At 32.7% G+C, this 25,729-nt stretch overlaps 1 protein-coding gene across 1 annotated transcript in view; it reads right to left on the bottom strand.

The window, feature by feature from the left end:
- The window catches only part of ATAD2B (ATPase family AAA domain containing 2B), a 125,638-nt gene that overhangs the window by 85,093 nt on the left and 14,816 nt on the right, over positions 1 to 25,729 (bottom strand). Inside the window, exons 2-12 of the mRNA XM_054569170.1 lie at positions 23,315 to 23,466; positions 16,899 to 16,948; positions 16,383 to 16,536; positions 15,105 to 15,207; positions 14,167 to 14,275; positions 11,767 to 11,883; positions 9,463 to 9,538; positions 7,339 to 7,437; positions 5,642 to 5,753; positions 3,166 to 3,281; positions 1,513 to 1,687 (exon numbers count right to left, since the gene is read on the bottom strand). Of these exons, the coding sequence (XP_054425145.1) occupies positions 1,513 to 1,687; positions 3,166 to 3,281; positions 5,642 to 5,753; positions 7,339 to 7,437; positions 9,463 to 9,538; positions 11,767 to 11,883; positions 14,167 to 14,275; positions 15,105 to 15,207; positions 16,383 to 16,536; positions 16,899 to 16,948; positions 23,315 to 23,466 (1,263 nt within the window). The remainder of the gene's footprint in view (positions 1 to 1,512; positions 1,688 to 3,165; positions 3,282 to 5,641; positions 5,754 to 7,338; positions 7,438 to 9,462; positions 9,539 to 11,766; positions 11,884 to 14,166; positions 14,276 to 15,104; positions 15,208 to 16,382; positions 16,537 to 16,898; positions 16,949 to 23,314; positions 23,467 to 25,729) is intronic.

Here is a 25,729-nt window from a genome sequence, read left to right as displayed (position 1 = left end):
GTAATAAGAGAAAAACTATAAAGATTTGATTATTACTTTTATATACATGAAATAGTTCTTTTTTAGAACTACAGCCACACAGAACTGCAAAAAGGAAGTACAGTATACTATATGCCAGTCACTGTAATAAGCACTTTATATACTCCTTTTGGTAAAATCTCACAGTAGTCCAGTAAGATAGGTCTTATTTTCTCCATTTTATGGAAGAGGCAACCAAGGATCAGAGGCTTTCAATTACTTAAAGCTGTATATTTAATATAGCAAAGCCAGATATAACCAAAGCCATCTGACACCAAATGTCAAACTCTTGGCCAATGTAGTATATCTCATTCATTTTGTTTAGTGCATAGGTCATGCGTTTAATGTAGGAATGTAGACTTTCACTTAAAAAAACAATAATAATTATTAGCAGTCTTTTTTACAAAAGAAAGCAAACATTTCCACTATTCTTACCCACAAAGAAAACTATGAAACACAAATAAAGTAAATTTAGATTTAAAAAGCACCATAATTTACAATAGTTTTAAATAAAACCAAGACACATTCCTACTCCCCAGCATGAAGCGACTAAAAAGTGTAACTGACAAAAATTTTAAATTAAGTCATTGAACAATGTCAGCATTCCCAAGTTACTTCTTTCCTCATCAACCAATATTATTGTATACTTATATATTTTAATTATTATTAAATTCTCTTGAATCATACGGATTGCATATGTTTGACTTCCCAACAATGAGCACCCTGAAGGTATGAATTTTACCATATTCCTCTTCCTAGATCCATCATCTAAACACAGCAGTTTTTAATACTAATAACTAAAAATAATATTTGAAGTGTTTTACCACTTACAAAGGACTTTGACATAGAACTCAATAATGGATGCTCAAAGAATGCCTGCTGAAATCATTGTTTTTATTTCATGTGAATTTCCTTAGACACAATGAAATATAAGTTGCATTGCCAAATATGAATGACTTCATTCACTATCTCAACAAACCAAAGTAAACTTGTATCAGGACTATTTCTTGTATTAGGAAATAATATTTTTAAGTAACTTACATATAAATAGTAAACATAGCTATACTATATTCATTCACCTAGTTTTTTAAAACCATTCATTTATTACTGAATTCTTCCAGCACCATATTTACAACTGATGAAAACAATAATATACTGTTTTATCAGATTTCATGTTGAACTTTTTATACTTGCTCTATTTCCTTAATTAGATTACAATGCAATGATAAATATGTTATAACCAGGGTTCCCAAAAGTACCTAACATGATACTATGTCCCCAGTAGCCACCTCAATAATGTGTTGTGAATCATCTTAAACTAGTACTTGCAAAACTTCCTATTAAATACTCTAAGGCAGGCATTCAAATTCAGATTGACCCAAAATTTAACATACTGATTAGAAAATATAATTCCTCATGAATAGTTTGCATTTACAGACTAAATGCATTAAATATGCTAAAGAAGTTAATCTCGTATTAGCTGATTTCATTTACCTGATCAAAAAGAAGCCTAAGTTGCCGTTCTGATTCACCAACCCACTTGCTCAGACAGTCTGCTCCTTTTCGCATGAAAAAAGCCACCTTTTTGTCTCCTTGACTGCACTCATTAGCTAATGCTCTGGCAACCAAGGTTTTACCTGTGCCAGGAGGGCCATAAAACAAACAGCCCCTAGAGGAATAAAAAATTAATGAAAGTAAATTAATGTTATCAACACCGCTAATAACCAATGAAAAAGGATACATCTCCCATATAATTTTATACTAATGTCCGTTATAATTACTAGACACTAAGAAAGCTTTTCTAGTATATAGACAAAAGTTTCTCTTTGCCCAGAGTCCTAAAGGATGTTCGCAAAGCACCAAGCTTTGATAGGCACAAAAAAAAAAGTTAAATCAGAGTAGAGGGCAATTTGGCAAGGTATATCAAAATTGTAAATGTGTTTTCCCTGCGACCCAGCAATTCCACATCTTAGAATGTATCATATAGAAATACTCAAAAAAAGTTATTTAAAAAAATTTTAATGGATGCTCAACAGAGCAGTTTCTAATTGTGAAAAACTAAAAAAATGTAAATGCTATCTATTCATAAGGGATAGATACACTGTTATATCTATAAAATAAATCCTTGTATGGTGTCAAAAATAACAACATGTACATTATTAACATGGGAACTGTCTAGAATATATTATAGAGTAAAAAAGTTATGTAAGAGTACTGCTGAATTAAATGTTTATATGTGCATAACATAGACAAAACATAAATTTAAAACACACATAGACGTACAAAAGAAACCTGTAAAGAATAAACAAAATTGTACATCCCTAAGGCGTACAATCACTTTTTACTTATGACACTTTCTCCTCATAACTGTTTTAAGTTTCTCCCAAGCTATACTAGAAGTAACAACTATTTTTAAAATTTAATTTACATCATATAAAAAATAAATTGCTATTATGATTTTAAAAAGCCACTGTATATTATAGGCCGATTTTTTAAACTGCTCAATAGAAAATAACTCTTTTAATAGAAGAATTTCGACATCCTTAAATACATGGAAAATAAATTAGAACCTTTTCTAACATAAAATAAATAAAAAGTACCTTCCACTAAATGAAAACATTTAGCAGTTTTAAATCTAACAGTCTATAAATGTACACCTTCAGAATATTTGATTCTACCCAATTTCCTTTAAAATAGTTTATTAGCCTTTTCTTGTATCTAACTAGCTAAACATCTCATTTGTGATCAAACACACAATTAAAATAATCATAAAAAATAAATTATCAAGCTTACCATTTCAAAAATACCCCATCATTAAGTCAAAGAAACACATTATTAAAATTGTGCTTCTGAAGACTAAACAATATAGAACATCAAACTCAATGATACCAGGAAGCCAAAAAGGAAAATATATTTAGGCAATACACTTGTATATTCTAGGCCTGCATAAACAATCTCATCATGTACCTGACCCTTAAATGCAGAAATGTAAACTCCAAGAACACAGTACACAGCCTTGACAGCCCTAAAAAATAAAATTTCTTTCCTAATCCTCATTGCTGGAACACATCAAATAAATACATATGAAATATTTATAATCATTTACTAATTAAAATTTGATAAATTAACATTAATAACAATACTTACCTTGGAGGCTGAATTTTAAATTTTTCAAAAATTTCTGGATATAATAGTGGGAATACTACCATTTCCTTTAGTGCATGAATATGATGGCTCAATCCACCTATGCTGTCAAACCGAACCTTGAAAAGAAGAGGGAAAGTTTAACACGAAATAATTTTAACTGTTCATAGATGTTTTTAAATATAGGAGATAGTTTTATGACTCAGAAATACATGCTTCAGCAGGAACTACTGAACATAAAGTTCGAAAAATTACACTTTTGAAAAAAGTGTAGAAAAATAAAGTTAGTAAAATTCAACTGTATATTTCAGTCCAGCCAAATAAAACTATCATTCTTTAATCTCCTAGTAACTAAGGAAAAAGATTAATGCCCAATCTAACACTTTAATGGTTATCAATAGGAGACATTAGGTTGTATAACACTCTAAGAATTTAAATGCCTTTCAAAATATTATCTATCACATGCATTCTCAGCAGGGGCCATATCATGCCCCAAGGGGGCAAAACTGGTCAAGGAGTAGCAGAAAAAAAACAATCCTTGCTATTACAATTTGTGACCCTCCAAACCACAATCCTAAATAGTAATTTATCTAGATAGAAATTTAATTTTTGTCCTAGGGGACAACAATGAAAAACATTTTGAGAATCATTCTATCACAAGGAGCAACAGAGATTTTATTCCTCTCATTCCTAATAGTTTAAATATCTAAAACAGTTTGTAAACTTAAAAACTGTATTAAAAAAGTACTTGAAAAAAAGAGTGCCAAAATGTTAACAGTGGCTGCCTCTGGCCATTGGGTTCTGGGACATTTCTTTCCCTTCTTCTTTATTCTGTTATGGTCACTTGCAAATGTTGTATGATGAATATATTATTATGAGAGACAGCATTTAAGTAATCTAGAGAAATAAAGAGAGTCTAAATAATAAATATTCTTAAAGTGGCTAAATTTTCTTGTATATGGTATCAAACTTTAAAGATATAAGTTACTGCCCTAGCCAGGTGGCTCAGCTGGTTGGAGCATCATCCTGTACACCAAAATGTTGTGGTGTGGGTTCAATCCCTCATCATGGCACAGACCTAGGTTGCAGTTTTGATCCCTGGTCAGATGCATACAGAAGGCAACCGATCAATGCTTCTCTCTCACACTGATGTTTTTTTCTCCCTCTCTTTCCCTTCCTCTCTCTCCAAATCAACAAATATATCCTTAGGTGAGGATTTTCAAAAAAAAGAAAAAAGAAATGTTACTCTAATTGACTGGCACACATGCCTGAATTTAACTAAGTTCAAGAAAGTAAGGTGCTGATAAACCAAATAAGCAAAGATCATTAAGTAAGGTCCTCCCAGAATGAGACATGAGATTCTGAAATTTCCTTAGGTCCTAACTAATAAATATTTTCCCCTGTTACCTCAGATTAGAGGTAGATAACATTTCATTTTCAAATATATACACAACTCCATTTGATAACTTCAGTCTCTCACATGAAAATCAGTCAAATTATGTTGAATAGAAAAGTTTATGGGAACAAAGAAAAATAATCAAATACATTCTTGGTTATGCAATAACCTTATTCTCAAGTATCCCTCCAAGAAAGATTCTACCAGCAGTAAGATTCTACCATGTCCTCTAAGTCTTCTCTCTCTTTTCATGCCATAGCCTTTCCCAAGCGCTATTATCCATTTTCCATAGTGACCTCAACCATCTTTACATGGGTGACTCGTATCTAAATTTCCAGCCCAGACATTGCCAACACTAAATAACCAATTTCCTACAAGTTATTTCAATTTGTGATTTGCCACAGATACCTAAAAATGTCTAAAACCAAATCTTCACACTTCAAATACGTATTCCTTCTCGTATGTTCCCTCCATCAGAGAATGAAGCCATTATCCCACCTAGTTCTTTAAGCCAGAAACCTGGGTAGCACATTCATCTCGTTTCTCTCCCTCATTCCCAAAAAGCAATTAATTCATCAAATTCTCTCATGCTGAATTCTCTTCTGAATTCTGCCAAATCCATATGCTACTTCCTCCGATCATTACCCTACTCTCTACCATGACCATTACTCCAGATTACTAGATTACAACTGTATCCGAACCAGTCTCCCTAATGCCAGCCTTGCTGACCTCAAATTCATTAACTACATCACAGACAGAGTGATCTGTCTAAAATGTAAATCTGATCTTGAAATCTAAGCAGCTTCAGTAGTGCCTCACTGCTTTACCATGGGGTCAGCCTCATTTCCTAACCATTTTCCACTCTACACTCCAGCAACACTGTAATGGAAAAAAAAAAAAAGGAAAAACTAGAGTAAATGTCATATGAGACCAGAGGTCTAGGTTCCAAAATATATATGTCAAAACACTAATAATGATAATATCTAGATTTTCTACTTTTACTGTGTGTTGTTTTAGAAAGAAGAAATGACCATTTTTTTTAAAAAAAAAAGGATCCTCTAGAAAAACATTTACAAAACTTACTGATTTATCAATGTTCATTGGATCAACATCAGCCAAGCTTGCACCCACTTTGACACGTTCTCGAAGAATACCACTAGCTAAATCTTCTGTTCTTAAATTCATAGGCAAACATCTGAAATTCATAAAAATTCAAGTAAATAGCATTAAAAGTTTCATATTTCTAATGTCAAAATAAGTTTAAGTCTTTGACATATTTTCACCTTTCTCTTTTTTATCATAAACCAGAAAATAACATCAAAAGATTTCATACATTTAAACTACTTTTTCTAAATTCTTTTCAATGGGACAAAAATAAATTTATTCACTAGATAAAGAAAACAAGGTCAATAATCTGTCTGTCCAGAAAGGTTAATCTATTCTAATTTAGAAAACTTAACCTATCTAATATTTCATATTATACAGGTATAAAATTAAATTATAGATTGACTATAATTACTATAATATATAGCATTAAATGAACTAAAGCTTTCTTATAATATTTAAATTTATCCTCAAGTATTATGTGAATATTTATCCTCAAGTATTATGTGAATATGCCTACTCAGGTTACATGACTAAAGAAATTTCTCTTTTATTCAAAGAAAATTAAGCCTAGACCACATTTTAAGAACTAAGTTTTATCTTTTGTATAACTACTTTAAAGTAGATCTTTAGCTATCTAAAATCCTATATTGTATTATTCAATTTTAATACCCTAATAAAATATAATCTACTACTTCTTTTTACCTTGGGTAAACACAAAAAAAAATGCCAAACAGCTTTAAAAAAATATAGCTTCTAAAATGAATGTAACTTTGATAACATCTCTGAGTGCTCCCTTCTCTTAAAAATGTATTTCCAAAGCAGACACCAGAATAGTTCAGATTAAACAGGCATCAAATTCTTTTATTTAAACTTAGACTTTCCTCTTACATTTTCTTTCCATCACCTACATAAGGAATTCTTGTCTGCATACAATCTACACCACTCCACACTTGTTGCCAAGACCTGCTAAATAAAAACTTGGTATTTCTACAACAAATATATAACACTAAATTATAGAAATGCTTTGCCAAATGTAAATTTTCAAAATATAATCTATCCTTAGTAGTATCAGCTATAAAATAAACTCAAACTTTAAAGAATTAATTATAATTGGAAGATGTAATTATTTACTAGACAAAATACTGATTCTCTCCCCCTGTGAAAACTTTTGAGGCTTCAGGAAGCCAGGCAGTAATCGGTCACTTACCCTAGTTAGGCAAAGACCACCAGAGGCACTCATTCAACCAAAACTAACACAAATTTTCCAATAACAATCCAAGGGCCTCTCAGGTAGTTCTATTAGAAGCCAAATCTTACTCCAAGTGCTGTAGTCATTATGTGTATCTAAAATCATCCTAACTGAATGACTTTGGGATAGAGGAAGGGTGTGGAGAAATAGACTGCCATAAAGGGTTAGCCTCTTCCTCATGGCTCTTCTCCATTTACCTTCCACACACCACTTTACTGAATACTTACACAGTATGTAACCCACAATCACATGTCTTCCCTAAGAATTACTAAGTAAAACCCAAGTCAGTGCATTACTCTAGTCTAAAATATGTGTTGAGTATCAGTCTTGGCAAAATACTAATACCGATAAAAATCCCATTCAAAATATAAAAGTTGTTCTTCCTTTTTTCTACCAGGGAAATAACAATAAAAAATTTACTAACCTATTTCTTGCTCTTGCCATGCTCTTTGATTTCCTTCTTTCAAAGCGCTCTTCATCAGAAGAAGTTGTATCGCTACTATGAATAGCATGCTTCTTTCTCCTATTTAAAGAGAGTAAAATCATCACAGCAACAAATGGCTTTTAAAAACACATTGTAAGCATTATATCTACCACTAGCTTAGTAGAAAACATATACATTCATCCCTTCATTCAGAAATAGTTATTAAGCTCCTTGCACTCATGCAGTATACATCTAATGAAATATAAATAAAGTTCCACAGAGAAAAAGAAAAAAACAAGGAGGAGAATAGGAAGCCTACAATTTTTTAAAAAGGGTAGTTCAGGAAGGCACAAGTATCAGGTAAATAGCAATTATGCAAGTGAATTTATTATATCATATTTTACAATAGCAAAAAACTGAAAACAACCTGGTTCTCAACAAAGGACTGGTTTGAAAATTCCAGTGTATCTACAAATGTAATATAATGCAACTATAACATAAATGTGATATTTCACTATACTGAAAAGACAGCTAAAATGAATCAAATGAAAAAAAAAAACAAGGTGCGAGACAATGTTCACTGTACATTTTATGTAAAAAGAAGGGGTAACAATCAATATGTGTATCTGCACATACATACATACATACATACATACATACATACAAACATTCTCAAAAGATATACAAAGTAATAATGTCACTATGAGAAAATGGGAGGCTACTGGAGCTAGGAAAAAAGCTTTTCATGTTCATTTTAAAAAATTTTGAGTTATGGGGAATACATTACCATTTCAGGAAACATAATTAGACATAAATTTTTTTTTTAAAAGGTCTCCTTTGTACCTACATGTAAAACAAATGGGAAAAGTGGGGGAAGTAGCAAAACATTAAGTGATCCAATGCTTCAGGTGAAAGCAATGTGTGTCACTTAAATTCAACCCTGCTAACAGACCAGAAAGCTATGCAGCTTTAGTAAACATAATTGTTAAAATTAACAATTCCAGGTAAACTGAATTGGGAATATAATAGTCATATGTAGGATATTCACTAGCAGTCACTAATTAAAGAAAGATGCTATTTACATATGACCAACAGACATATGAAAAAATGCTCAGTATCACCAATCATCAGAGAAATGCAAATTAAAACCACAATTAAATATCACCTCACACCTGTCAGAATGGCTATCATCAATAAATCAACAAAAAAAAGCTCCAAGGATATGGAGAAAAGAGTACCCTCATGCCCTGTCAGTGGGAATGCAAACTGACAGACACTATGAAAAACCATATGGAGGTTCCTCAAAAAATTAAAAATGGAACTGCCTTATGACCCAGCGATACACGAGTATATCTTAAGAAACCCAAAACACTCGTTCAAAAAGATACATGCACTCCTGTTTTCACTGCAGTGTTGTTTACAACAGCCAAGATATGGAAGCAACCTCAGTGCCCATCAACAGAGGAGTAGATAAAAAACATGTGCACATATATACACTGGAATAGTATTCAATCATAATAGAGAATGAAATCTGACCATTTGCAACAACATGGATGGACATTAGAGAGTATTATGCTAGTGAAATAAGCCAGGCAAAGAAAGACAAATAGCACATTTCACTTATATGTGGAATCTAGGGAACAAAACAAACAAACAGAAACAGACTCATAGATATAGAAAACAAAAAGATGGTTGCCAGAGGGGAGAGGAGTTAGGGGACTGGGTGAAAAAGGTGAAGGAATCAAAAACTACAAATTGGTAGTCACAAACAGTCATGGGGATGTAAAGTACAGCGTAGAGAATATAGTCAATAATATTGTAATAACTATGCATGGTATCAGATGGGTACTTGAATTATTGGGGGAATCACTTGTAAATTATGTACCTGTCTAACTACTATGCTGTATACCTAAAACTAATATAAAATAATATCAAATGTCAACTCTAATAGAAAAATAAAATTAAAGAAAAAGAAAGATACTATTTAGTCCCTCACTGGCATTATCGTTTACACCATCAATACCTCTAATGTAATTACAAGGCATTGCATTATGTATTATTTAAAGGATATATCTAAATGACAGATGTAAATATTTCCTCCTTTCAAAAGCCAACAAAACATACCTGATATGGCTTCTTCTTGCTGGAGATCTATGAATATCAAACAGTGTGTTTTCCCTCTTTTTTTGATGAGCTGGTACTTAAAGAAAAAAAACAGGATAATATAGAAATAACTAATAGTAAAATGATAAGTTGATGTATTAAGGGAGTTGAAATTACTTCTGTTAACTTTCTGAAAGAAACTAGTCATATTTGTATTCAATTTCCAAATAATGTCTAGAAGGAGCACAACAAAAATAAAAACTTCGTTGTGTAAGTTGCAAGTAAACATTCTATAAAGATGTTAAATTAAGTCTAGATACAACACGAAAAGCACAATCCATTTTTTAAAAATTGATGAATTGGAGTTCTTCAAAATTATAAATTCTGTTCTTTGAAAGCCACAGGACCAAGTTGTACACTGAGGAAATATTTGTAAATCACCTATCTGATAAAGTACTGACATCTAGGATATGTGAGGAACTCTCAAAACTCAGTAAGAAAATAAACGACTTAACTGAAAAAATGCATAGATTTGAACAGATACTTCATCAGAGATAACATTGGCAAATCATCACATAAAAAGATACTCAACTTCATTAGTCATTAGGAAAATGTAAATTAAAACTGCAATAAATACAATTAAAAATAATTTTTAAAACTGACCATACCAAGTGTTGGCAAAAATATGGACCAACTAGAATTCTCATAGACTCTTATTGAGAGTAAGTGGTACAATCACTTTCGAAAACAGTTGATAGTTTCTTAGAAAGTTAAATATATATCTAACCGTAAAACCTAGCCACTCTACTCCTAGGTGATTTTAAGAAAAATGAAAACATATGTCTAAATAAAGACTTGCAGATGAATGTTCATAACAACTTTATAAAAGCCAACACTAGAAATGTCAACAATCCCAATGTCCATAAAACAAATGAATGGATAAACAAATTGTGATATATCCATATAACGAAATGCTAGTCAGCAATAAAAAGCACACTATCATGTCCAACAATATGGATGAGTCTTACAATAATTATGCTGCATGAAAAAAGTCAGACAAAAAAAGAATATGTACTATTTACTGTATATAATATTTGAGAAAATATAAACTAATCTATAGTGAAGGAAATCAGATCAGATTAGTGGCTGCCTAAGGATTAAGAGGGGGTTAGACATAAGAAAGTCAGATTATAAACACGATGAAATTTTGGGAATCAATTAACATGTTCATTATCTTGACTATGCTGATAGTTTCATAGGGATATACCTAAGGTATTTCATACTTGCCAGATTATACACATTAAATACGTGTAATGGCAATGGACTGTAATTCAGTTATACCTCAATAAGGTTTTTTTTAATCTAGAAAAAGGGTTCGCAGTCTTTCTTCTGTCCAAACACACCTCCCCCATTATTAACAGGACTACCTGTGACAGTGACTCTTGATTAGAGAAGCATTCACATACTTGAGCAAGCTTCTAATGAAATAACTCTGATAGACCCCTTTCAAAGAATCTATCATTGTTTTAGAAAATAAGAGTTTGAGTAAAAAGATCTAGGCTCTCCCTTGATAACATTATGCTAAGTGAAAGAAGCTAAACACAGAAGGTCACATACAGGCAAATCTATAGAGACAGAATGTACATTAGTAGTTGCCAAGGACTGAGGCAGAGGACTATGGGGTAAATGTGAAAATAACAAAGTGTCCTGGAATTAGATAGTGGTAATGACTATACATTCTTGTGAATATACAAAAAAATCAATGAACTGCAGATATTAAAAAAACAGCAAAAATGGTGAATTCCATGACATGTGAATTATATATCAATTTTTAAAAACCTGGAGGGAATCAAGAGTGATGGAATTTCCCAAGAGCTGGAAAAAGTCAATAAAATAGTACCTGTGAAATTTATTACTTGTCATTAGATTTAAACTTTTTCCTTAAAAAAAAAAAACCTATGTTATTGCCCAATCTGCCTCCGTGTACCACTTCTGTGACTAAATTATTCAATCACTGGGAACATAGAGACAGTTGCCCTAAAGAACTGATGTAAATGAAAGTGCTCAATAAATTATAAAGTAATACAAAAGTAAGAGTAGAATTTATTAAAAGGTCCTTTAAATAAAAATGTAATTCTACATTGCAACTACGTACTTCAATTTTCTTTCTATTGTGTGCGTAAACAGAAGTACACATAGGAAAAGATGTATGGAACCTACAAGAGTTTTCATTCTTTTAAATTAAGCAACACTAATTTTTTAAAGAGATGAAGCAGAATAGGCTACTCAACTACAAAAAGAAAGAAATTCTTTAGAGTCTCCTACCTATTGGAGGTGCTTGGTATCGATCCACTGTTTTTCTTTGTCTCAAATTATATGGTCTATCATTTTCTTCTCCTTCTGCCTCTTCAACTTCTATATCTCCATCCTCCTCTTGAGATTCTAGTTTCACCACACATAAGGAAGAAAACACTGTTTTAGTACACAGGATCGGTCTACTCTAGAACTGAATATTTACATTTTATCTTTCACTCTTTCTGCTCAAGTGATATTTAAAAGTATCAGCATTTTATAACATAGAATAATCAATATAACTAAAAATGAACCTAGATGGATGTAAAAGGAAATGCCTTTCCTACAAATAATCAATATAGTTCTCTAAGTAAATCAATATGATCATATTTGATCTCTTGATTTTCTTATGATTCAGAATTTTACTACAGCAAACCTCATGCAATGTCCAATTAACCACTGAATTAGGTTAGTACTTAAATACAATCTGGTAGTTCAGAAAAATATATATGTTTATGAGATAATTACTAATGTTACAGCAAAAGCAATTTTGTTGGCAGTATAACAGTTTGTTAGCCTGTTGACAAGAGGTAAGCATGAATTAGTTACATTTGGTAGGAAAATACAGATAGGAATTGGGTGGGAGCATGAAGCAGATTTCCAGGGTATTGATAACCCTATAGCTTATTTCTTGAAGATTAGTGATTGCTTTATGATAATTCTCCGAGGTATACATGTAAAAAATTATACATAAGTGCTAAAAGTTTATTTTTTAAAAGTGGTTTAAAAAATTGTTTGGCTATAGTTGTAATGCAACATTTATTTATAGTTTAACATAAGAGTCTAATAAAAACTTACAGGCTTAAGGTCCTCAAATACAATATACTTTATGATTATCTTTTTAAGCACAAGAATTGTCAATATAATACAATCATATTAAGGCATAGTAAAAATTTTTAAATTGCCACTGGTGCTGAGTGAACTAGGAGACTAAAAATGTGAAGGACTTCACATTTTACTCATGACATCTGGAAGGTTATTTTAAGTTTTACAAACTTAAAATATAAGTTTTTATTATTAGGTTATAGAGAAAAGCAGCAATTAAAGTATTACTTATCTAAATAATACTATTAATTACTTGTGCCCATGTATTTTCTAAACCTTCAAATCATACTTTTTGAAAAAATGCCTGCACAATAACACACTATTTACTATGGGAAGAAATTCTATACATGTCAAATCTTCTTTGGAAACTCCACATAGGTGTTCAATTAAAGAAAAAGCAAAAATCTGTCTCACCTATACTGATTTTCTCCAAAGGATGCAATATAAAGGTGCTTGCTGCAATAACAACATTTGTCCAACAAAGTACCTTCATTAGACATATCAGCTCTTCATAATTTATTAATATATTAATTACAGAATATGAGAAATAAATCTATTCTTCTCCATCTATGCTACACAAATAATGGGAACTAGTAATGTTTTTTGATGAACTACAAGCATCCTGCATTTACAATACACCAAATCTTCTGAAAATTCATTTCAATAAAAAAAGATTAACTCCTGCCCTGGCAGGTGTGGCTCAGGTGGTCAGAACGCCATTCCGAAAGGTCAAGGGTTCAATTCCCAGTCAGGGCACATGCCTGACTTGTGGGCCAGGTCCCTAGTGGAACACATGCAAGATGCAACCAATTGACATTACTCTCTCACATCGATGTTTCTCTCCCTCTCTCTCCTTTCCCTTCTCTCTAAAAATCAATAAGCATGATGGAGGAGGAGGAGAAGGAAGGGAAGGGGAAGAAGATTAACTCCTACAGAATTAAATCCTATAGATGTACTGGTCATTCATTTATAATCCTCAGGGCAAACGTACTTACATCATGTTCCCAGCTCCAGCCCTACAAATTCGGGGTTCTTCAGTTCAGAATCCAGACATGCCTTAGAAAAGAACAGAAGAACCCCCTCCACTAGTATTACCAGTCCCTCCTCTAAAGTCAACCTATTACTCCTCAGTTCATAACTAAACTTGGAACCCAAATAGTCAGAGATTTAGAGGCTATGGAAAGAATGTAATTTTGGATAGAGGCTTCTGGTTAGAAGGTACCTAAATACAAAAGAGACCTCATGTAACAAGCAAATCAGTTCATGGCAAATGCCAGATTAGGTCATTTAAGGACTACCAATAGCTTACTAACAAGATACATTATATAACAATGTATAATGTACAGTAAAGGCTTTTTCCCAAATGCAGAAAATGAAAACTCAGAATGACAGCTGAATAAAAATTTATCCAAATTATACAAAATATAGACCTCTACAACCAAAAATCATCTAACCCAAATAATGTATTACACATATATTATTTGTACATATTTCTCTTTCCTTCCACCTGAATTATCTAGTATTTATTTCATAAAGTGTTTTACAAACCTTCTTCTTCACCTTCAGTAGAGACTTCATGATGATTTTGTATCCCATAACTATTTCTTCTCAGTGACTTTCTTCGCCTTTTCACTCTTGAATACATATCCATATTTTCCTTTTAAAGAAAGAAATCTGTCAAATATTAACATAGAATTTATTCCTGGCTATATTATAATCCAACGGGACATGCCCATTCAATAAAATTTACTGACCACCTATTTGCAGGGTACAAATTCATGAAAAGGAAGCTTCCTGAATTCAATATATGTAAGAGACAAGAGAATAAATAAATAAAACTTAATAAAATATTTGAAAATCATAAACTATAATGCTATGGGACACTTTCTCCCTCAAGCAAATTACAGTCTAGGAGAATGGAATAAATCACAGTAACTATAAAATACAGTAAAACAAATTAAATGCCATAAAGAAAGGTACAAAGTAGAATTTAAAGAGACAATCTTCTCTTGATAAGGACAGGGAAGAGAGGCAACATTTGAAATGAACCTTGAAACAAGGTAGGATTGCATCAGTCCCTAACCAGAAGTATTAAGAGCAGTAAAAGAAGAACAAGAATGATGTGTTTATATTTGGGCAATGGTGTGTGAGAAGATAAAGTTGAAGCCAGATTATGAAGGCCAAAGTATTTTTAATTAATTCAGTACACAATAAAAAACCATTAAAGAATTATATCAGAAAGGTTACAGAATCAGAGCTCTACTTTCAAATGACTCTTCTGGCAAAAGTATGGAGAAGATCTTTAGGCAAAGGTTGTAGCAGGCAGGGTATGGATAAAAGAAGCAAGAAAGCAATAAAATTCTACACTAAAAACGAAGAGGGAACAATTCTGTTAATCCAAGGAAATCCAAATGCTGTTCACTCTCCCTTTTTTTTTCTCAATAAAAATTAAAAATTGCAAAGTTTGTTAAAGTTAGTATACTCACAAATTCTGTATCTGTCCACATTCTAAGTCGTTCCACTTCTCCTGATCGACGATTCCGTCTGATGTTAATGTTGTCCATTTCTTGCAGTACAGCTTCAGCAGTACTATAATCATATAATAAAACTAGGGTTTAGATAATTGTTGAACCATACACTCTGTCATCCACATTAAAGAGAGCTTCCCCAAAGCACAATTAAATCATCTATGATATTAAGTGTATATAACATCCCTTTCTGAATTGGTGTCCATCAGAAGATAAGGTCCCCTAAATAGATGGAACCAAAACATCTACCTTAATATATTTGTTAAAGTAAAACTTACAAAGTAGGAAAGTTTTGTTTATATGGCTTCAAATATTGAAATCGATAATGCCACAATTTACTACCAGATCCAAGGCACTAAAAAAAATAATAACTAATTTAATTGTTTCATTTCAAGATGGTGTTAAGAATTATATAGGATAAAAAATTTGCCAAATGTTTAAAGCCAGTAAGATAACAGAACAGGTATTTTTAGAAATTAGAGAACACTGACATCCAAGATATACATGCTGACATTTACACATTTTATCTTTTAAACACTTACTATGTTTCCAGACACTGATCTAAGCATTTAACACATGTACATCTGAAACTAATACAAAATAATATTGAATATAACCTGTAATAGAAAAATGTTAAAAAATAGAAAAAATAACTATACCCAAATTTGATATTACCACTATAGAATATAATTTCCTCTCCTATCAAATAGGAATTCTACTGACCACTCTTCTCCAGTCCTTTGCAGAGATTAAGTAGGACAATTTATTATATGAGAAGAATAACGCTTCACTGCATGTAGATGTGAGCAATCAGCTAGGCTGGCTCTCTAGCTACATCCCATATGCTTCATCTCATAAAGGCCTTCAATTCAAAATCTTAACTAAGCAAGACTGCATATCAATAATGAGAACTTAATGTTGTTTAAAAATTGTTAAAGATACAAATGTTAAATGAAAAATATTACATGACTATAGCCAAGAGAGAATAAAATTACTTTTTATAGTATCTATGCACAAGAGTTTTAAAAGGATGAGAAAACTTTAGCTATTACATAAATTGTATTAAATACAGTAAACTGACTGGGAACTGACAATCACTGCTAACCATTGTTAATTCAAATTAAGCTATAAAACAATAGTTATAAAACTATTTCAGTACTTAAGTTATTTTTAAAAACATAGCTGGCTTAAAAATCAAATGATTAAATGAACTGCTTATTGCGTAAGCATTCATACCTATTTACTAGTTGATCAAATAACAAACTCTGGTTCACACTTTCAAATCTGTTTTTCCTAGAACGACAACTTTTTCTGACTTCCATGTCTCCATTTATACATGAAAGGTCTCCATCTCCCTTCTTTTCCCCTCGAAGGGGATGGCTTCGAAGGGCTACAAGAAGAGAAAGATTTTCATTTCAAAGTACAGATATAAAAAAACAAGAAAAAATTACTTTTAATTTAATTTTATTTAAATGACTACAAATAGTTTAATATAACCTCTTAAATGGCTTCAATATCTATCCAATAATCTAAAATTTCCATAAACGTCTACATTCTGTCATAATTTAATTCCTCTTATACTGATTTCTCAACATTTAACAATTACGTATGTATTTACTATGACTGAAATCCAGTCATTTCCAACTGTATGCTGAGCACACTAGTAAATCAATTTTATCCCACTTTAAAGCTTTAACTATAACAATACTGTAAGGATTTCAATACTAACCAGTTTCATAACAGAATACTCACATAGGCTACTATGTCCGTTTGGTAATGTAGCACCAGGCTGAGAAGTTAACCTAGAACACAATTATATTTAATATGCAAACATATCAACATTGATTTAAAACAAAAAATGCAATACTGGTAGAATCATTTTAATCTTTAAAATGTCAGTAATAAGAGTTGCCTTTTTTAAGAGAAAAGACTTTTTTTACTCTAACGATAATATACCAATTAATAAAATATACAATCATTTATTACTTCAAGAACAGCTTTAATAATAGAACTCACTATCTCTCCAACTCTAAAATCCAATTAAAAAGCTTAAGCCTAATACGTACCATAAATTAACATAAATTAGTAGTAACTATTGCATTTACTATTGATTTAGTTGACAAAGTAAAATTCAAACAATGACAAATTTATTCAAACAATATTTTGTAAGATGAAAAAATTACTTAAACACCAATACCATTTAATAATTTCTTCAAATATCTTATTACACATTCTAAACTGACAATAAAAACTTAGCTAATTTCTCAAAATGGTCATTGTGCAATTCTTCCTTTTGGGAGGAAGAAGAAAAATGTTAAAGAAGAGATACTCAAATGGTCATTGAAATACGGAGACTTAAGAAAAAAGTCACCATATGCCTTACTATAATTAGAAAGTTGAAAAACTAAATTGTTGCCCTGGCTGGTAAGGCTCAGTAGACTGAGCGCCAGCCTGCAAACCGAAAGGGTGCCAGTTTGATTCCCAGTCAGGGCATGTGCCTGGGTTGCGGGCAAGGTTCCCATTTGGGGGTGTGTGAGAGGCAACCAACAGATTTCTCCCTTACACACTGATGTTTTTCTCCCTCTCTTTCTCCCTCCTTTCCCCTCTCTCTATAAGTAAATAAATAAAATCTTCAAAAAAGAAAACTAAATTGTTAAAGAGCTATCTGTATAAACTTATTAAAGTATTTCTAAGATAAAAAGCAAAAACAAGGGAAGCCATTCAGAAAATAGTAAATATATATAATTGTCTTCTACTATGTGGTTTGCACAAATTTTTTAAATTTTTTTATTGCTTGATTTTAGAGAGATAAGGGTGGAAGAAAGATAGAGAAAAACACTGACTATTGACTTTGTTGTTCTACGTATCCATGTACTCACTGTTTCTCCCTGCATGTCTCTGACTGGAGTCATACCAACAGCCTTGGTGTACTGGGACAATGCTCCGATCAACTGAGCTACCCGGCCAGGGCTGTATAATATTTTTTACTAAAGCACTCTAATGTTTCTGGTTATTCTGGCACTCTTCATGTTCAATCATAAATGTTAAATGTTATCACTGTCCATTATAAATATCCCTGCCTAATAAAGGTTACTGCTAGGATGATTAAAAGATAAGAACAAAAACTCAAACTATTGTTATATGTCTCCAGACTACAAAAACAAAAACTCCAGCCCTCCTTTCCCCCAGAAAATAACAAAACTATATTTTTCTAATATACTATCTATAGAAAAGTAATTTATTTTTAGCACCTTTGTATACCAAGTACACAATTCTGGCATTTCAATTTGACTACAAAATAATGAAATTACTATATTTAACATGACATTCCTTAGAAGATTATATATGTGAAATTCTCTATAATAATTCTCAATCTACTTAAAACCAAATAGAAAAAAATCAACTTTATTCATAAATATACTTTGGCTTTGAACCCAATATAACATTAACTCAGTCTGATCTATTTATTCACAAGTCTTGGCTCCAAATGAATTTTAGCTGTATGCAAAATCAAATGGTTAAAATTATACTTACTTAAATTATTCAAAAGGATAAGATGCTAACCCTAATGTATTTCTACAAAAAAAGTCTAAAACTTTTCTGAACAATAGAACCATCACTGGGAAAAAAGCAAAACAAGCGTTTTGTCCCTCTAAAGAAAACAGTGCTTACTTGGCTTTTCTTTGCTAATGAGTGGTGTCTTATGGAGCCAGGGGGGACACATGTTCTTATATCTAAATATCTTTCAATCGCAGATTATTGTCAGCATTTTTACCATTGTCATTTATTTCTTAAAAAGGAAAAAATTAAAGGCAGGCAATATTAATTACTGTATACAATTAATATATATGCAGAAGAGAAAATATTGGGACTTTAAGAGCTGGCCTGCCAATACAACATTATGTATGTAGTAAGTCTTTTATTTTTTCTTTTAATCCTTACCCAAGGATATGTTTGTTGATTTTTAAAGACAGGGAGAGAGAAGTACCAATGTGAGAGAGAAACATCAACTGGTTGCCTCCCATAGGCAACCAACTGAGGATCAAACCCACAACCTAGGTATGTGCCCTGACCAGGAACTGAACCTGTAACCTTTTGGTGTACAGGACAACACTCCAACTGACTGAGCCACCAGGCCAGGGCTAAAAAGTTTCTTGAATCAATGTTCCCAAAAGTCAATCACTTAAAATATAACCAGGTGAGTTCACTGCTTAAATGAATCCTCCAATAAATGCTTTATGATTAGAAAGTCTCCTTTGTTTATTTTTAAAGAGGAGAGTTCAGTGGAGAATATCTCCCTATATCTGTTTACAAAACTTTTAAAATGGGTACAGTATCACTTTATATTAGACAGTCATTATAGGAGTTTTCTATACCACTAATTATCTATAGCAACTACGAATGCAATACCAGATTAAAAGTCCCAAATGAACCTAAGGCATTTAATGACTTAGAGGGTTTTAAAAATCAATTCAGCAAAAGTCTCAGTTTGGAAGACCTTAAGTCCTACCACCCTTCAATTCCAATATGCCTCAGCAGTCTAACATAGGTGGTTGGTTATATTTCACCTAACCTCACTATGCCATCATCTGACCACAAAACAAATTTTTCACACAATATATTTAAGCTTATAGTTTATCTTATCAAAGATTTAATTTTTTTTAAGATTTTACTTATTTTTTACAGAGAGGGGAAGGGAAGGAGAAAGAGAGGGAGAGAAACATCGATGTGTGAGGGATTGGCTGCCTTTTGAACACCCCTAACTGGGGACCTGGCCTGCAACCCAGGCATGTGCCCTGACCAGAATTTGAACTGGTAACCTTTAGGTTCACAGGCCAGCACTCAACCCACTGGACCACACCAGCCAGGGCTCAAAGATTTAATTTTGTATCTTAAAGTATGCCTTTCTATTATTCTACAGACATTAAATGCATGCCACTTTTCCCAGGTTGTCAAAAACCAACAACACACATACAGCATCCAAGTTAAATCAACATCTACTGGCTAAATAAATGTCAGCTGCCAAAAGTCCATAAAATGTGATTCTGTACTTAAAATATTTGTAAGCACCAACATCCATCTAGGTTAGCAGGTATATTTGTGCATTTCTACAAATAAGATAAAGAATATAGAGTAAATTTTTTTAACGATTTTATTTATTTTTAGAGAGGGGGAAGGGAAGCAGAAAGAGGGAGAGAAACATCAATGTGTGGTTGCCTCTCACACACCCCGCACTGGGGACCTGGCCTGCAATCCAGGCATGTGCCCTGACTGGGAACTGAACTGGTGATCCTTTGCTTCGCAGTCTGGTGCTCAATCCTCTGCGTTAGAATAAATATTTTTCACGAAACAAAATCAATCACTATAATTATATTGATGAACTTGGGCCTCAAATATGTAAGCCCAGATTTCTCCCCAAAAGAAAACTCTATCTCAAGTTTTTTATGAAAATTTAGAAATTCTAGTTCCACTTTTACCTCTCTCTTCATCACTTATCTCTCTCTGAAAAGTCATTTTACAAATCAACACTAATTTATTTCTTTAGAGAATTTAGCAGTCTTTACAAAGTCTTTTAGGAATCATTATTTTTCATAGGTAATACTAATTCTTATCTTTATTCATTGTTTCTCCAAATAAACATTTGTAAGGAATTGGTCGGTTGTCATCCTGCTAAGCAAAAAGTCACTGGTTCAATTCCTGGTCAGGGTACATGCCTGAGTTGCAGGTTCAATCCCTGGTGGGGGCACCTAGGAGAGGCAACTGATCAATGTTTCTCTCTCATATCGATGTATCTCTCCCTCACTTTCTCCCTCCCTTCTCCTCTCTCTAAAAATAAATAAATAAAATCTTTTAAATAAATTTAATAATTTACCTTCAATGTTCATAAGAATTTAGGTTACAAAATAAAGAAATCAGGATTCTCAGGTTTCATAACATAGAAACAATCGGGAGCTTCAAATAAATCCTGATTTTTGTCTTTATGCTATCTCAAAATCTAAAATATATTTAATTAATTAATAATATATTAATATTTAAAGCTCAATTCTGTTGAATCTAATATATCAAACAACTTATTTTCCTTTCAAGTCATAAGAAACACCAAAAGATTCCAAGTGTAGCACTTACATGCCTAGATGAAAGTTTAACTCAAAAAAGCTTTTTAAAATGTGAAATGCTAGGCCTGGCTGGTGTGGCTTAGTGGACTGAATGTCGGTCTGCAAACCAAGAGGTCGCAGGTTCAACTCTCAGTGGGGGCACATGCCTGGGATGTGGGCCTGGGATGTGGGCCTGGGATGCGGGCCTGGGATATGGGCCTGGTCCCCAGTTAGGGACGTGCAAGACAAAACTGATACATGTTTCCCTCACACATCCATGCTTCTCTTCCTCTCTTTCTCCATTCCTTCTCCGCTCTCTAAAAATTCTTTAAAAAAATTAAAAATAAAAATAAAACATGAAATGCTAAATATTATTCTTCTGCCAAAACAGAAAGTAAATTTTGTTAGTATTCATTATTTAAGCTTTTTATTCAAAATGTATTTAGTTGTTTTTTTTTTTAAGTATCACCTCTTGCCTGGCTGGTGTACCTCAGTGGATTGAGCACCAGCCTGTGAACCTAAGGGTTGTCAGTTCGACTCCCAGTCAGGGCACATGCCTGGGTTGTAGGCCAGGTCCCCGGCTGGGGGCACACGAGAGGCAACCACACATTATTATTTCTCTCCCTCTCTCCCTCCCTTCCCCTTTCTCTAAAATAAATAAATAAAAATCTTTTAAAAAAATGTATAACCTCTAAAGTACCTAAAAGAAAGCAAAACAATGTTTCTTCCCCCTCAAATTTGTGAGTTCTGTGAAAGACATCAATTTACATAAAGGCCTTCCCAGTGGATAAGCTGGGGAAATCTAGTATATTATACCCTCAGACTTGAATTAAACTGTTAAAATTATCTTAACCATTAAAAGTCAAACTTTAACACTAAAAGAACATTCTTTAGAAACATTTATCCAGAAAAAGAAGCCTGATTCACACTCACTAAATAAATACTAGAGACAGATTATAACAGGGAGATAAAGTCTACAAGTGTAATTAAAGGGCAGTACTCATCTTGAGAAATATTATTATAGTAATCTGGATCAGTTTCATCTCACATACGAATATGAGAAAGGAGGAAAAAAAATCAACAAGCTGAAACTCCTGTATTTTTCTTCGCTCCCAAACAATGCAAAATAAAAATTTTAAAATACCACTATGCTGTACACCTGAAACTAATATAATATTGAATGTCAATTATAATTGAAAAATAAAAATTTTTAATGTTTTTTTAAAAAAGAAAGAAAAAAGTTTTAAATTGGTACCTTTATTGGGCCATACTGAAATAGGTGCAGACTCTTTAGGGACTAATACATGTAAACTACTTGTCAAAGTTTATATAACCCCAATGATTTTTTTTCATTAAAAAATATAAATATAAATATATTTAATAGAGAGACATAAAATCAAAATACTTTTAAATACTTCAAGGAGAAAAGAAACCCAAGAATTTCCCTTTTACTTTTCTTTGCAGTTGGCGTATTATCAGCACTCCTGTATCAAAGACTTTGCAGAAAGCGAAGCTAAAGATTCTGAGTTCAGAGGATAATGCTTATCCTCCCTACATTAAATTATTACCATTTACTTTAGCAAGTAAAACTAATTTTTCCTGCTACCTAGTAAACCATACACAAGCAAGTTTAAATTGAAAACAAGGAGGTAAATGAAAAGATTTCTTTAAAAATTTAATTTTGGTTTTATTATATTTTAGTATATGTCAATTCAAGTGGAATATTTAATGATTTTAGAAAGGGGAGATTTTAACTATTTGCAAATAAAGAATAATTCTAACTGTATGTTCTTATAGTCTTTTCAGGACTATACACATGTATGCATATTTAAGACGTATCAAAATCCATATTGTTTTAGTAATAGGTTTTTATTACATACTACCTATTTTTATAAAACAAATATATTTTATGGCATATTTAGAGAAAATAAAATTATAAGGTAAATTGAATACAATTTATAAGTATTTCTAGATACTAGCAGCTCTACAATTTAGGAGAATTAGCATTAACCTCAGCCCTGAATCACAACAAACAATTCATGAAAAAACAGTCAGTCAGTTCTCACTTCTCACCTGGCCTGTCCAGTTGATATGTTCCATTCCTCTCGCTGACCAGTAGTTCGTGATTTTGATTTGTCTTTGCAAACAGAATCAGGTTGTTTCAAAGTGCGTTTGGCTGGAGGAGACACGTGACTATCACTTAAACTACCATCAACCTCAGATTTCTGAAAGACAGTTAAAAATGTATTTATTATTCCTATTAAAACACAGCATTATTGTATTTATTCAACCAATAAATAGCTACTGAATGAATCACTCTAAAAGTGTAGTAAAATGCAATAATCTATAAATACAGAAACAAAAGTTAGAAAAGTATGTTTAGCCTTGTTTGTATTTTAAAATAACTTCAAAAAAATAAAATAGTTTCAAGCCTACAGCTTGTTTACCTTTTTAGAATATGATTCCTCATTCCTCTCCTAAATACTCCACTGTGTACATCCCAAAACAAGGACACTTTGTTACATTACCATCATACAACCATCCCAATCAGGAAATTAACATTGATATAACAGAGTCAATCCACAGACACATGAAAATTTTATGAAAAGTCCCAACAATGTCTCTCTTTCCTTTGTGGTTCATGATTCTATCCAGGAACACATATTGTATTTAGTTATTGGATCTCCTCTGTCTCCTTCAATCTGGAACAGTTCTTGAGTCCTTCCCCATCTTTCATGACCTTGATTGAAAAGAGTATAAAGCCACTCTGACTGGTGTGGCTCAGCTGGTTAGACATCTTCCTGCAAAACACGGGGTCACTGGTTTGATTCCCAATTGGAGCACATGTCTGGGTTGCAGGTTCAGTCCCCAGTTGGGGTGCACATGAGAGGCCTCCAACTGATGTTTCTCTCTCACACTGATGTTTTTCTCCCTCCCTTTCCCTCTCTCTAAAAATTAGGGAGTAAAATCTTTTTTTAAAAAAGAGGGCAAAGCCTTTCATTCTCCAGAATGACCTTCATTCCGAGTCTGTCTGATGTTCCTCATAATCAGACTCCGGCCATATATTCTTGGAAAGAGTATATAGAAATGATATTCTACATACAACCCCTACCCATCATTATTACCCGATCACCTAGTCAAGTTGTTGTTAGCCAGGTTTCTCCACTGTAAAGTCTATCTTTCCCTTTGTATTTGATTATATTATGTGGAATTATTCTGCTATCAGCAACATCCTGTTCCTCATCAAACCTCTACCCACCTGCCTCAGCATTCATTGACTACTCTTGCCTTTAACCAATACACTATGGTGATGATTCCCTAATCCCATGATTCCTGCCACTTTTTTTTAGCTGGCATTCTACTTTAAAGAGCTTCCCCCTCCCTCCTTTGCCCAATTCATTTACTCATTTATTTATATGAATAGGGCCTTATGGAGTCTTATTTCATTTTTTTTAAAGATTTTACTTATTTATTTTTAGAAAGAAGGGAAGGGAGAAAGACAGGGAGAAAAATATTGATGAATGAGAGATACATCGATCAGTTGCCTCTCACACACCCCCAACCAGGGACCTAGCCCACAATCCAGGCATGTGCCCTGGCTGGGAATCAAAGTAGCAACATTTCAGTTCACAGGCCGGCACTCAATCCAATGAGCCACACCAGCCAGGGCAAGGAGTCTTATTTTTCTCTGTGGGTTGTAATTCATAACTCTACTTTATTGCTCAAATTATAAAAGATTTGGCCATTGGGAGCCCTTTCAAAGTGGTCCCTGTATCCTTTTGACACATTCCCATCATTTTGACTATTTCCTTACTTTCTGGAACAAAACAAATCTCTAAGCTCATCCTCTACTTTCCCTCCCTGATCCTAGAATTAGCTATTTCTGGGAGAAGCCCTGGTAACTAGATGGTAATTAGAAACCAAGGTCTGGGCAATAGGAGCATTTACTGTTACTGAAAGTTTCACTCCTATTGAGTCCTCATAGCAAAGAGAGCTAGGAAATATATAAAATATACATACACGCACACACCTGTACCTATTTCTTAATCTGTGAATAATAAAAAATTAAATGTGTGTATACCAATAGTTCAATTCTCATTCCACACATTGTTTCTTTCTAGGTTTTCCCTTTTCTGTTTTTAAGCCCATCTCAGAAAGAAACCTGGTTACCATCATCTTCAATACATTTAGTTAATTTCTTATGTACTTTTCCAATTACTTTGTTTAAGCTAACCAATCTCTCAACAAGAAATCTCAATCCGTCACACTTCCACTATTGCCTCCCCAGCTGCATGTCCCCAGACTACAGGAAGGTCCCTGTCTCTGCACAGCAGCTCTCCTCTTCACCACGCAATTCCGTGGGTACTGGGTGGGTGGGGAAGAAAGTAGAGGGAAGGACCTTCTGTTTAGAGATAATTTAATTCGTATGCTAATACTTTATCAATACATTATAGATCAGTATTTCAAAGGACTATATGATCATTTTCA

Source organism: Pteronotus mesoamericanus, unplaced genomic scaffold (genome assembly GCF_021234165.1).
Source record: "Pteronotus mesoamericanus isolate MK-2021 breed Mesoamerican mustached bat unplaced genomic scaffold, CSHL_Meso_final contig_101, whole genome shotgun sequence".
Classification (NCBI taxonomy): Eukaryota; Metazoa; Chordata; class Mammalia; order Chiroptera; family Mormoopidae; genus Pteronotus; species Pteronotus mesoamericanus.
Note: the sequence above shows the minus strand (reverse complement) of the source record. Positions and strands in the feature narration are given on the sequence as shown.